Source organism: Equus caballus, chromosome 28 (assembly GCF_041296265.1).
Source record: "Equus caballus isolate H_3958 breed thoroughbred chromosome 28, TB-T2T, whole genome shotgun sequence".
NCBI lineage: Eukaryota > Metazoa > Chordata > Mammalia > Perissodactyla > Equidae > Equus > Equus caballus.
Window position 1 is genome coordinate 23,917,608 of NC_091711.1, and position 13,581 is coordinate 23,931,188.

The following is a 13,581-nucleotide window of genomic DNA, read 5'->3' on the forward strand; positions in this document are numbered from 1 at the left end:
TCAACTTGAAAGCAAACCACAGGCAAACTAATTTTTACTTAAAGAACTATGACCGAAACACAATCTGAGGCATGAGGTAATCAGCTCCTCCAAGTCCAATAAAAGAACAATCCCTAAGTCTTGCAAGTAAATCAGGCACAGATGTCTTTCCTGTTGAACACAGGAACTGATGGCACGGTAAAGGGCATGCTCTTGCTACTGCGAAAATCCTCAGCTCATCAAGATTTCAAAGAACTGACAAGACCACTGCAAAAGAATCAGCAAATGTCAACAGCGGGTGGCAGATCCAGAAGTTAACTATTTCTCCCCAATACACGACCACGTTGCACATGACTTGAACATTTCACAAAGCTCTGCAGATGCAGGAACACTCCCTTTCCATATAGTGGATGACTCAACTCCCTTTGGCACAAGTCCTTAGCTAAATACTACAAATCCAATAATTTCTTTTGTCCTTTAAACTAGTTAGCAATCTATCAGTTTCAAAAAAAAAAAAAAGAAGCTATCCAAAACAAAAACTTGAGTACTGTGCCTCTTATAGGAAAAGAGATTTTAATTCTTATTCTAGGACCTGGTTCCCCAACAATACACCTACAGCTTCCCAATGCTCTAATCTTTACATCCTAAGGTTGTTGCAGATTTCCAGTAGAGAGAGCGCTGGCAGAAAGTGAAGGAGTAAGTCTGTAGCCCTGGACACAGCTCACTGCGGATTTATTCCTGGAGAGCTCCAAAAAGATCCTGGGCTAGGAGGGGGAAACGCATTTTTAACTGGGGGGAAAAAAAGTTTCCAACAGTGAGTAAGATCTTCCTTCCCAGCTGACTCGGCCAGTAATGTCGGAACCCCACTGGGCCCAAGCCAGGCGGGGTTTCGCCACGTGACCCTCGGATATTGACCAGGTGCGAAACGAAGCCGAGCGCCGCAGGTGCGTGTCGTGCAAAGTTGGGGACACGGACGGCGGGGGAAGACCGAAGCCAGCCTCCCCCGGGTGTTTTTTCCCGACAGGCGTCCACACTGCGTTCCAGGAGCCGGGAGGAGGCCCAGCACCACACCCTCCCGCGGCCCCGCTCGCCCTGACGGCCCCGCGCGGGAGCGGGAGCGGCCTCGGCGTGCGGAGCCGTGAGGGACTCGGCGCCCGCCCCCGGCTCCAGCCTGCCGCCCCGCCCCGCCCCCGAGGCGGCCGGCCGCGGCCTAAGCGCCTCCCGGGCTGCGGGGCCTAGGAAGGAAGCGCCCGCGCCGCCGCCCCGGCTCCTCCGCGCGGCCCTGGCTCGGGCTCCCCGCTCACGTGCCGCCGGGAGACGGTTTCCCTCTCTTACCCTCTGTAAAATCCTCCTCAGCATGGTTCACACACCGCCCGGGCCGCCGCCGCGACGCCCGGACCCTCCGCGGGGCACTGATACTCGGGCTGCGCGGCCGGGAGGGCCTAAGCCGGGAGGGGCCCGGGGAAGAGGTCGCGGCGAGGCGGTGGCGGCGGCCGCTCGGGCAGCCCGGACTGCTCCACAGGCGGCGAGAGGGAGCGCGCACGCGAGCGACCAGCCAGCCGGTGAGCGCCCGCCCGCCCGCGGGGCCGCCCCCGTAACTGACAGCTGGGCGGGCCCGCCGCCGCCGCCGGCCCGCCCTCTCGGCCTGTCCATCCGCGGGGGGCGGGGCTGGAAGGGACCTGGCCAGGGCCTGCGACCAATCGCAAGCGGCGGCGGTGTGGGCGGCTGCGTGACGGACAGGCGGCAGGACGCCGGCGCCGCCGCTCCTTTGGGCGGGCGGGGGGACGCCGGGGCCGCCGAGCGCACGCCCGCGCTCCGTCAGAGGCCGCGCCGGCGCGCCGACCGCGTGCCCGTGAGGGGGACCGTGGGGAGGCCTGCGGCCCCGGCTGGGGTGTCCCCGACCGCAACCGGAGGAAGGGATCCGGGGCTGGTACCTGCGACGGCACCTGTGACAGCTCCGTAAATTTTGTCCGTGGGACCCGAGCCTTCACCGAGTCTGGGCTGGATCCTCATGGCTGCTGGAAGCTCTTCGCCCCTGGGTGGAAGCAAAGGAGAGCCTCGCAGACTCGATTAACCCGTCTGTTGGGCGTCTTGCCCCTGGTTTCCTTCCCCTGCTCCCTTCTTGATTCTTAATTTCAGCCAAAGAGAAAGTAAAGAATCAGAAGAAAAGGTAGGGAGAAACTGGAATTTGAGTTGTAAGAGAAGTTTGGGGTTGTCCTTTTTGAACCATAGCAACATAATACTTAAAGGACTGATGTCGCTAACATGTTGCACTTTCTCAAGTGCATGCTTGGCCCGTTCTCCTAAGGAATTTTAAATCGTATTCCCTTCATAGATCTATGAATTGAGTCGACATGAATTCCTCTGTTTCACAGATTAAGAAAAAATAACGAGGTCACGGATAAACAGCACGCCAAATCAAGGGCGTGAACTTGGAACTGACTTCCAGACAGGATGTCATTATAAACTCAAAAATCACAGCTCCCGAGTCCTCCCATTCTGCTAGTATTCTCAAGCTAAGAGGCTGGACTTTCACCCCGGGATGAAGAGAGAAGCCTTAAATATTGTGTAAATAGGGAAAGAGAGGGAATAATGCAGTTCACTTTGCTGGGGCCTGGGGAGGAGGGCGGGGTGGACACAGACCCTGAATTCTGCCGAGCAATGAATGGAGAGCTTATTGGAAAGTACTTCCAGAGCGTTCAAAAAGATGCAGCAAAATGTAAAAGTGTTTTGTAAAGTATAAAGCATTCTATAACGTAATATGTTGTTTCTATCCCAGGCATGTTCTGTTTTTTACTCTGTGTGTGTGTGTGTGTGTGTCCATAGGGCAGCAGAAGACTCGTGCCTGTAACTAATACATTATTAATCACTATTGATAATAGTGTACTTAAATACTTCCAGGCAAACATAGCAAAGCACACACTTTTTCATCTTTCCAGACACAAAATGCTTGGTTTTCAAACGATATGGGAACTATTTTCACTGACCTAGGGTGAAAAAACTGTGACGTAATAAATAAACATTTGATCTCTGCCCCCAATTCCTGACACAGAGCTTCTAAAACCCTTGTAATCTCCTGAGTGATAGGGTGCTAGGGGCATCTTTTGTCCTAATATTTGACCTTTGACTCTGGTTCCTGACACCAGAGCTTCTGAGAACCTTGAAATCTCCAGAGTGATAAGAATGTCTTTTTGTATGCTAATGAAATGAATGATGGTTGGGGGTGCCTAGATAGCTTTAGGAATGGGGGCTGATCTCCAGAAAGACCAAGGTGTGATTAGAAGGTTGCAACTTTCAGGCCCACCCTCCACCACCTCCAGGGAGGGAAGAGGCGCTAGAAGAGTTCATCACCAATGGCCAGTGATTTAATCAATCATGCTGATGTAATGGAACCTCCATAAAAACCCTAAACAATGGGGTCTGGAGAGCTTCTGGGTTGGTGAACACATCAAGGTCCTGGGAGGATGACATGCCCTGAGATAACAGGGAAGGTCGTACCTCTTCCCCATACCTTGCCCTGCGCATCCCTTCCATTTGGCTGTTTGGCTGTTCCTGAGTTGTATCCTTTGTAATCAACCACTAATAGTAAGTAAAGTGTTTCCCAGACTGCTGTGAGCATTATAGCAAATTATCAAGCCTGTGGAGGGTGTCTTGGGGACCCCCAATTTGTAGCCAGTTGGTCAAGAGTACACTTGGCAACCTGGAACTTGAGATTGGTATCTGAAGTGGGGGCAGTCTTGGGGGACTGAGCCCCTAACCTGTGGGGTCTGCACTAACTTCAGGTAGTTAGTGCCAGAATTGAATTAAATTGTAGGACGCCCAGTTGGTGTCCAGAGACTTAGAGAATTGCTTGGTGTAGAATAAAACCCCACACATTTGGTGTCAGAAGTGTTCTAAGTAGAGTAAGGAAACAGGTTTTTCCATTTAAAGTGACATTTGTTTCTCTTTTTTGTTTGTTTTTGGAAAATTAATTTAAAGCTTCTTGTGGATGTCTCACACTAAGGCCTTCTGTACTGGAAGTCTCCCATGGAATCTTGTGACTGATATGATAGACTCTCATCTACTGCTTAGCTAGATGGCTTATGCAGAAGACTGAATAACCCCATCACTGGACTAATACACCAGAGAACTTAATTCCTCCAAAGGAAAAGAAGCAGTGAGTGAGGGATAATCATGTAAGAATATCCCTCACTAATTTAGCAGCTTCCCACACATAGTGGTCCTGCTTCCTCCATCTGGCCACTAATTCCTAGCCATTCAGCTCCCTTACATTAATATTCCATCAATTCTTTGACTCCATCAAGACCTCAAGTCCATTGGCCTCTCTTAGTTGCTTACTATCAGCCATTTCCCAAGCATCCTTATTTTCATCAAAACCCAGCTTAAAGCCCATGATCCAACTTTATTACTCCCCACCCTGTGCAAATATGCTCAACTTGTTCAGCTCTCCCTTCCTCCGTTGTTTTCATCTAGCAGAACGCACAGCCAGCTGTCCACCTGCTCTGTGCTGCACAAGAGCAGCTGAATATCATTAGAGGGACCCATATACACCTGGGACGATTGGGCTCATTTTACTTGAATAGCCACAGATCTCAAGACTCAAGACTGTCCAGCAGCAGACCTTTTACACTTTCCTCCTGTCTTTCTCCAGATCTCCAAAATGTCCTTCACACCTATAGGTGTTTCACTGTCTTCCCTGGCAATTTATTCTTAACTCACTCTGATGAAGCCTCCCTCTCACCTATTCCAATGAGACGGCTCGTGTTAAGATCACTAATGACCTAGTTGTTGCCTAATCCAGTGACAACTTTATTGTTTTGACTTTGGCTCTCCTTTACATTGAAAACAGTTGACCACTCTCTCTTTGAATTATTTTATTCCCTTGGCTTCCTTGACAATATACTTTCTGGTTTTCTCCTCAATGACCATTCCTTCTCAGACTCCACTTAATGTTACAGTGCCCCCTACTCTGCTCTAGGAACCCTCCTTTTATCTGTCACTCACAGCTTAGAGGTGATCTCTGCCAGTCTGGAGTCTTTAAATTTCATCAGTTTGCCCAAGACTCCCAAATCTATATCTGCAGCCCTCACCTCTCCCCAGATCCCCAGACTTGTATAACAAACCATCTACTTCCTGTTTCCTCTTGGATGTCTAATGAGCATCTCAAACTTAACGTGGCCCAAACAAAACCATTCATTTTTATCTTCAAAACTGCTTCTTCACCAGGTTTCCTGTCTCAGTATGTACTACTACCCGTTACTTAGTTGGGCCAAACCAAAACTCTTGGAATTATGGTTAATTTCTTTCTTTATCTCATCACTTTCCCTCCCTCCAGCCAATCCATCAGGAAATTGTGACAGGTCTGTCTCTAAAATATATCCTACATCTGCCACTTCTCTTTATCATCACCCTAGTCCACAGCACCTCAGTCTCCTATCCAGACTACTATGCGTCTCCTGGTTGGTCTCCGTACTTTTACTTTGGCTAGAGAAGCAGCTAGGAACACAGCAGCTAGGAACAACTTTTAAAAATGCAAATCAAATAATGTCTCTACCTCCTTGATTGTAGTTTCCCATCGCAATCACAGTAAAATCCAAATACCTTATCCTGGTTCACGTACCCTGTCGAGCTGGACCTGCCTGCTTCTCTGCCTTCCACTTATAACACTCCTCCCTTGGTTCTCTATGCCCCAGCCTCCCTGGGGCATAGAGCCTCCTCTCTCGCACAAAGCTTTCTCCTGCCTTTGCACCAACTACTTGCTATTTAGGAAATGCTTTACCTGAGATCTTGTGGTTAATTTTGTGGCATTCATATTGTACCTTAAAAGTCGTCTCCTCAGAGACATCTTCAAGGATCACCTCATCTAACGTGGTCTCCACACTCTATCACATCACTCATTTTAATTCTCTGCAGAGTAGAGAAAACTACCATTTCTGACTTTTCTTACTTGTCTATTTATGTCTCTCCAACGAGAATGTAAGTTCCCCGAATGCAAGGACCTTGTCTCTTGTTCACTGCTGTATCCTCAATAATTAAAACAGTGTTCAGCTAAAGGTTAGCACTAAATAAATATTTGTTGAGTGAATTAAAGTAAGAAAGGAAGGAAGGAAGGGATAGAGGGGGGAAGGAGGGAGGCAGAGAAAGAAAGAAAGATTGAGAAAGAAACTGAGGAAGTAAGGAAAAGAGGGAGGAAGGAAGGAAGGGAGGAGGGAGGGAGGGAGGAAGAGAAGGAAGGAAGGAAGGGAGGGAGAGAGGGAGGAAGGAAGGAAAATTAATTTTCAGACCAGTTGTTCATTACTTACTTACTTACTTACTTACTTACTTACTGGATAAACCCTCCAAAACGTGTAGCCTCTTTTTCCCCTGACTATGTTGATTTTAAACATATCTGCAAATTGTTTGACCCACTTCTCCCACCAAAACGTAGAATCTAATTGTCCTTCCTTTGAAGGAGTGAAGTATGAGAGATGATCAACCTGCACCCAGGTTTATAGCCAGAGGACAATTATTAACTACCTCCCATACATTCTCAGTTGGTTACCAGACACTCTTATGGTTTCTATTACATGTTGTTTGCTAGTGATCCCCAAATCTCCATTCTGGCTTTCTCTACTGAATATGAAACCCAAATATCCAACAGCCTACTGAACAAATCCACTTAGATATCCCACAGAATCCTCAAGCTCAATTTGAAATGTCCAAATTCTACACTGACTCATCATTGCCTCTTCTGCCCACCCTTCGCTCACTTCCCTAGATGCTCCCGGCTTCCTATATCGGGGCTGGCTCCACCATGCCCAAGCTAGAAATCTGAATGTCATCTTTGTTCCCTTTTTATTTCTGCCTATATTCAATTAGTCATCCGGTTCTATAAATTTTACCTCACTTTGACCCATTTTTCATTTCACTCCCTTCTAACTTTGGTTGCCAACTCATCTCTGATTTTAGTCCTGCATCCCTGTAATTCATTTTCCACACTGCAGCCGAGTGACCTTTCTAGACCACAGATCTGATCATCATTACTCCCCGCTTAAAATTCCTCACTAGTTCCCCATCATTTTGAGGATAAAAACCCAAACTCTGCTGTGGTTTGCAAAGCCTTCACATGCTCTTGCTCCTGCTACCCCTCTGTCCTTATCTCTTGACATTATTTTCTTTGCACTGTTCTTCAGGCATGCTAAACTATCGCAGTTTTCTGGCTCATCACAGTCTCTCCCCTCCTTCTGGGTCATTACGTATCTATTCCATATACCTGGAGTGTTCCTTACATTCATCCTCCTCCTGTCTATCTAATTCCTACTTATCCCCAATTCTCACCCTCACCCCCAAACTAGGCTACATGGCCTGTGTGTGCCTCCATTTTGTACTCAACCTTATTATGGGGGAGAAGAGACTTTGGGTCACAGACTCAAAACACTCTAGGCTACATGACAAGTTTGTCCCTAAGCTGCATCACTCAATGACCTCTTCTTGTTCTGAAGACAGACCCAAAAAATTTTCAATTATGATTGGCTTCCAAGGTAGTTTTGTCTTAAAGAATAAATGCACTGGTCCTGTTGATTCAAGCCTAACCATCCACATGAATATTTTATTGCCCATTGTAAATTAATAAAATGACATTTCAGTCTCTGTAAGCTTGGATAACATGAGTTTGCCAAGAGAAGACTTTATTTTCAATGTGCTGACAAAAATTCAAATTTTGAGCCTGCAAAGCAAAGATCCAGAGCTTGTTCTGCAAAGCAAAGATCCAGAGCTTGTACCACAGTGAACTTACCAATGTAAATGAACTTCCTAAGGTCTTCTGACAGCCTGCCAGCTGGCCTCCCTAGGCAGCATCATTAGAATGATGAGTTGTATGAAATTTAGACCTACTGCACTTCCATCTCCCCTTATGATTTGATAAAAATTCAGTAATAGAAGATTCCAGAGGCTCTAATTCAAACAGTACATTGCATAAGCCTGTGGATTGCTTAGAATAGTCTGAAAATCTAAAGTAGGCTATTGTAGTCAGGGCTCAAATAAATGGTCCTTTGTGAAAAACTAATCTGAAAATGTCTTGCCACCTCAGAGGTGGTAGCGTGAGTGAGGAATGAGAGATGATAAAGTATTTTATTTAATATAATTATTATTAATAGTTAGATTATTATTGTGTAAAAAATATTCTGAGTAGAAAAGCGTCTCTCTTTCTCTCTCTCCCTCTCTCCGCCACCCCCCCCCCCCCCCCCCCCCCGCCCCACTAAGGAAACTATTTTCTCTGTTAAGGGAGGAAAAAATCTACCTGATAACTCAGGGCAATCGCCTCATTCATGTTATCCCTTCTAAATGATACTAAAATATATTTGATATCAGCATTTGCAAGAGTACATAAAAAATAACACGGTACACTTTTTAAAAATGTTTTAAGGACGATGCTTGTTACAAGTTAGTTGGCTAAAAACGGGATCCAAAATTTATTTTATTGGACGTATTTGGGTTAATACTTTATAAAATGGGCAAAAAATAAGCAAATGAATTAATCTGGGAAGAAAATTAAAGAACACCCTTGAGGAAATGCAGTCTCCCTCCTCTCCCTTTTACCTTGGCGGGGAGGAAAAACTATTCCTCTACCTAGCTTAAGTACCTGGGGAGCTGCAAATTAAACAAAAGACAAATTAACAGGAGAAAAGGCATACAGTTGTTACTGATGTTAATATTTATACCTGCATGAGGACTTCACACCAAACAAGTGAAAAAAACAAAGAAGTGGTTAGACTGGGGGCTTACATATCATTTGGACAAAAGGCGGTACACTGTGAAGTGACTAGTCAAAGGAAGCGGGCTTGGGACTTCCAGGGCAGATAAATTGTGAGAAAGTGACTAGGAAATATATGGAGGAACTAATGGAGGATAAGAGTTATTTTAGTAAGGTTTGTTTATGCAGACTCATCTCGGTGCCGGCTCTCCATCTCCAGTGTGATAAATTAAATAAGGAAGCCATTAGACTGAGGTGGTTCTAATACCTTAGCAGCCTCTGTAAGCAACCAAAACCTAGGCCTGAAATGCCTCAAGTGTAAGAAATCAAAACCTAAGGACAACCAATCACAAACAGCAACTAGACTTTTCCAGATAAGGCAAATGCCAATCAAATAATGTCTTGTTTTGCTTCCGCACCTTCTCTGCAAAAGTCTTTCCCCTAGCTCCTCTTGGTGGGGCGCTGCTGACCACTTCTGTTTTGGCATTGCAAGATTCAAATGGATTTTTGCTCAAATAATCTCTTAAAAATTGTAATATGCCTCAGTTTACCTTTTAACACTATCTACATATTTTTAAAACATTCGTATAACCTTTCATCCCCTATAACTATATACTCTTTATAATTTCCATTTCTAATCCCTAATATTTCATCAACATTAGAATATTAAAAATCAACTGACTAAGGATTTTTTATTTCTATTATTTTTTTAGAATCTATATTTTAAAATACATTTTTTTTAGTTTTGTTTGTTTGCTCGTTGAAGATGTTTGGCAAATCAGAATTATATAAGCCACATTCTATATGTTAATATAAAATTTTCAAAAGTCGAAAACCATGACTTTCATAGTACATATCTAAAAGAGTCAAAGACTTGTTTACCTCATTAATGGAAGAGCCAGCAGGATGATAAAGTCGGTTCAACGGGACATAGGACAGACAAAACTATTATACTCACTAAGAGAAGAAAATGCTGGAATAAGATTATTAAATTAGGGGCCAGCCCAGTAGCCCAGTGGTTAAGTGCACACATTCCGCTTCAGTGGCCCGAGGTTCGCCGGTTCAGATCCCGGGTACAGACATGGCGGTGCTTGGCAAGCTATGCTGTGGCAGGCGTCCCACGTATAAAGTAGAGAAAGATGGGCACAGATGTTAGCCCAGGGCTAATCTTCCTCAAAAAAAAAAAATTACTAAATTACATAAAAATTGGTGAATGCCCCATAGGACAATACAACTAATCTTCAGATTGTAATCTCTTCTACCAGACACGAATCATGTGTGTCTCTATGGGACAAAGGTTATTTGCATTGCTATCACACAAGGATTATTTGCATTGATCATTGTCTGGTTTTCTACTATTTACCATCTACTCTTACAGAGTCATTTTTACCATTTATCACTATCATATTACAAGTTTTACATACTTACCTTGTTTATTGTCCTTGCCCTCCATTAGAATATAAAGGCAGAGGCTTTTCCCCATTTTGTACATTACAGTATCCCCAATACCTAAAACAGTGCCTGACACATAGTAGGCACTCAAAAATATGCGTTAAATGAATAAATGCATAAAAACAAAGAAGGATGTTGTTCATTTTGGCTTTAAGAACACAAGACATTTTAAGGGGGAAAATGTAAGGTAAATGGGTACAAAGTAAATTAAAAAGTAAACTAAATTGGTTACCTGAAGGATACCCATGCCCTCATATTGGTGCTCAATAGAGGAAATTTCCTGCCCAACTTTCTTCGAGAGAGATTAATAGACATGACATATGATGAGGTGGAAAAACAAGCAGCACCTGTAGAAAATCTGTTAGCCCCTCATTCTCAAGGGAAAAGTGGAGAGGCGACAACCTATGTGCTCTCTGAGGAGGGCTATGTGGCGAGTGGAAGAGAACCAGATCCAAGTGGGGAAATTCACCAAGAGAAATCCTACCTCAAGAAGCCACTTGTTATTGAAGGGGACCAGAATATGCCACCCCTAAATATGCCACTTGGGCCTAAGGATTATTTCAGGCTGAAGGCAATTGAGAAACAGCAGGCATGGGTAAAAAGCTCCGTGCCCTCCCCCTATCTGGCTAAAAGCAGGACATCCAACTCCATTTTTAAAGGTTTCCCCCTCTCCTGTACCAAGAAGAGAACAACTCTCAACCGCTGGAACTCTTCATCACTGGAGACAGCTCCAGACCCTTACTGGCCCAGAGTCTGGCACCTCAGGAATCTGCATGATGAACCTTGCCAAATACCCTTAACTTCCATCTTCCTAGAAGCTCAAATCCCTTTTCCTTTGTCTCGTCACTTCTCCACAAATGTATTGTGCTTTGCTGAAACGGTATATAAGATTTTGGGTCTGATCTCTCTGGGGCTTTCACTTCATTTCTGTGAGGCATCTTATATGCTTGTGAAACAAACCTCCTTCTCCTGTTTATCTGTCTTTTCTCAGCTCAATTTGCAGGGCCCCAGCCACTGAACCTTATGAAGACAGAGAAAAAAGATTTTCCTCCCCTACGTTTTCCAGCTACTTCACCTCCCTTGCTGGCATCTATTCTGAAAATAGGGTCATATTTTTGACTTGATATTTTTAAGGCTGTCACATAAGTAGTCTTAAATCACTGGGTCAATAATATATTGACTCAAGTCATTCTAACCCATCTGGTGATTAGACAAGAAAAGGGAATTTATTGAGGTAAATCCAAGTCGACAAGCTTTTATGTAAAAACTTGCTGTCTCAATTAGAGACTTACTTCAAACCATAATGAGAAAATTTGGCTCTTAAATGGTTCCTTGCATCCTCAAAAATACACTGGAGTATTTTATTTAGTCTTTAGCATAGAAATTTCTTATTATCGAATCAAATCTCTAGTCTAGAGGCATCTGCTAAAGTAAGGTAGTAACTTTTAAATTTTATAAATTTTAAAATGTTAATATTTTTATGATATGATTTCATTTTTAGTTGTTACAACACACTTATGAGCTGTCTAGCAGAGATTGGAGAACTTTCTCTGTAAAGAGGAGATAATAAATATTTTAGGCTTTGCGGGTCATGCAGTCTGTGTTGCAACTACTCAACTCTGCTATTGTAGTGTGAAACAACCACAGATGATACCTAAACAGATGGCCGTGACTGTGTTCTAACAAAACTTTATTTATTGACACCAAAATTATAATTTCATAAAGTTTTCATGTATTGTAAATCTTCTTGTTTTTTTCAACTATTAAAAGTGTAAAAACAATTCTTAGTTTGTGACTGTACAAAAACAGGTGGCAGACAAGATTTGGCCCGTGGGCTATACTTTGCCAATAGCTAGTCTATAGAATGTATATATTAAGTTGAAAGAAAAAGTAAAATGAACATCCACTGGAGTTTTTTGTGTGCCCCTCCCCCAAACACATCTCACTTAGGTATTTTACTTATGTCCTTTCTTTTCTTTATAATTTTACTGTATATGTAGGCATTCCTTAACAAAACATACATTTTAGTTTTGCCTGCTTTTTACCTCTAAATCAGTGGAATTATACTATATCTGGTCTCTTGTTTTCTGCTTTTTTCTGCTCTAGTTTAAGGCTTTTTTTCTTCTTCTTCTCCCCAAAGTCCCCCAGTACATAGATGTACATTCTAGTTGTAGGTCCTTCTGGCTGTTCTGTGTGGGATGCCACCTCAGCCTGGCTTAATGAGTGGTGCTAGGTCTGCGCCCAGGATCTGAATTGGTGAAACCCTGGGCCGTCCAAGCAGAGCACGCAAACCTAACCACTTGGCCATGAGGCTGGCCCCTAATTTAAAGCCTTTTGATTCAAATATCTTAATGTATGTAGCTGTACTTCATTAATTTTTTTCTCTTGTGTATATACCATTGGATAGTTATGCCACAAAATCAATTCCATCAGTCCACATTTGAATTTTTCCCAACTTTTTGCTATTACCAACAATGTTGCTATTAACATTCTTGTCCATGTCTCCTGATGTATATGTAAAAGAGGATCTATAAGATACATGCCTAGGATTGGAATTGCTGGATTTAAGGTATGCATGAAACCAGTCAAGAGTTAGCCATTGATGATTGAGTAGTTAGTAAATAAAGTTGTTTTTCCTTTTTGCAATTACTGATTATAGCTTTTGGTTGTTCACCCGCCCATTGCTAATTGTGCTGCTTAGGCAATATGCTATCTGACTCCCACTAGGCTCCTATAGATAACATCTCCCTGGACCCTGGGTCACTATGGTAATGGGTGTTTGAGCTGTTTTTCAGGAATTAGGACCACCTTGTCCAGTTCAGGCCAATTGAGACCACCAACCCATTAACTGGGCCCGTGTAGATATCCTGTACATAACCTTTTGATATCAAGAGGCTAAAAACTCCACCCTCAGATCATGCCAACGCCACCATTTTGTGAACGTGCCTCCTATGAAGAGGCGTGAAGTCTGACTACACTTGCACAGATCATCAATTACCTCACCTCTCCTCGCCTCATATCATCTATCTCCACACTTCAGACCGCCTTGCTGCCAACCCCGTAAATATCCCTGAGTCCCCATTTTGAGGAAGGTTGATTTGAGACTCATTCTCCCATTTCCTCACTTAGCTGCCTTGTGATTAAAACCCTCTCTCTGCTGCAATCTCATCGTCTTGGTGTTTGGCTTCCCAGGCAATAGGCAGAATTAAACCTGGTTCCGTAACATGCACATCTACAACTTTAGCAGATAATGCCAAATTATTTTCCAAAGTGGTTGTTTCTGTTTGTACTCCCACTATCAGTGTAAATAAATTCTCTTTACTCCACATCTTTACCAGCATTTGATACTGTAAGAATTTTAATTTTTCACCAATAAGGTGTTTTCAAGTGGCATTTCATTGTGTTTGTATCTGTGTGTG

The 13,581-nt window shown here is 43.7% G+C and overlaps 1 protein-coding gene and 1 long non-coding RNA gene across 7 annotated transcripts in view; one reads left to right on the plus strand and one right to left on the minus strand.

Moving 5' to 3' along the window:
* The window catches only part of EEA1 (early endosome antigen 1), a 134,829-nt gene extending 133,195 nt beyond the window's left edge, over nucleotides 1-1,634 (minus strand). For 2 of the 5 annotated variants that reach the window (XM_023631152.2, XM_070254482.1), the window contains exon 1: nucleotides 1,315-1,634. In XM_023631152.2, coding sequence (XP_023486920.1) covers nucleotides 1,315-1,338 — 24 coding nt within the window. In that variant the 5' untranslated portion in view covers nucleotides 1,339-1,634. The remainder of the gene's footprint in view (nucleotides 1-1,314) is intronic. The other 3 variants (XM_070254481.1, XM_070254480.1, XM_023631150.2) reach the window with 2 other exon arrangements.
* A 71-nt stretch (nucleotides 1,635-1,705) lies between these two features.
* Nucleotides 1,706-13,581, plus strand: part of LOC111771008 (uncharacterized) — a 45,274-nt gene continuing 33,398 nt past the window's right edge. The window contains exons 1-2 of one of the 2 annotated variants that reach the window (XR_011433743.1): nucleotides 1,759-2,149; nucleotides 2,355-2,739. This is a non-coding gene — a long non-coding RNA (uncharacterized lncRNA). Of the gene's footprint in view, nucleotides 2,150-2,354; nucleotides 2,740-13,581 lie in introns of those variants that run through there. The other variant, XR_011433742.1, reaches the window with a different exon arrangement.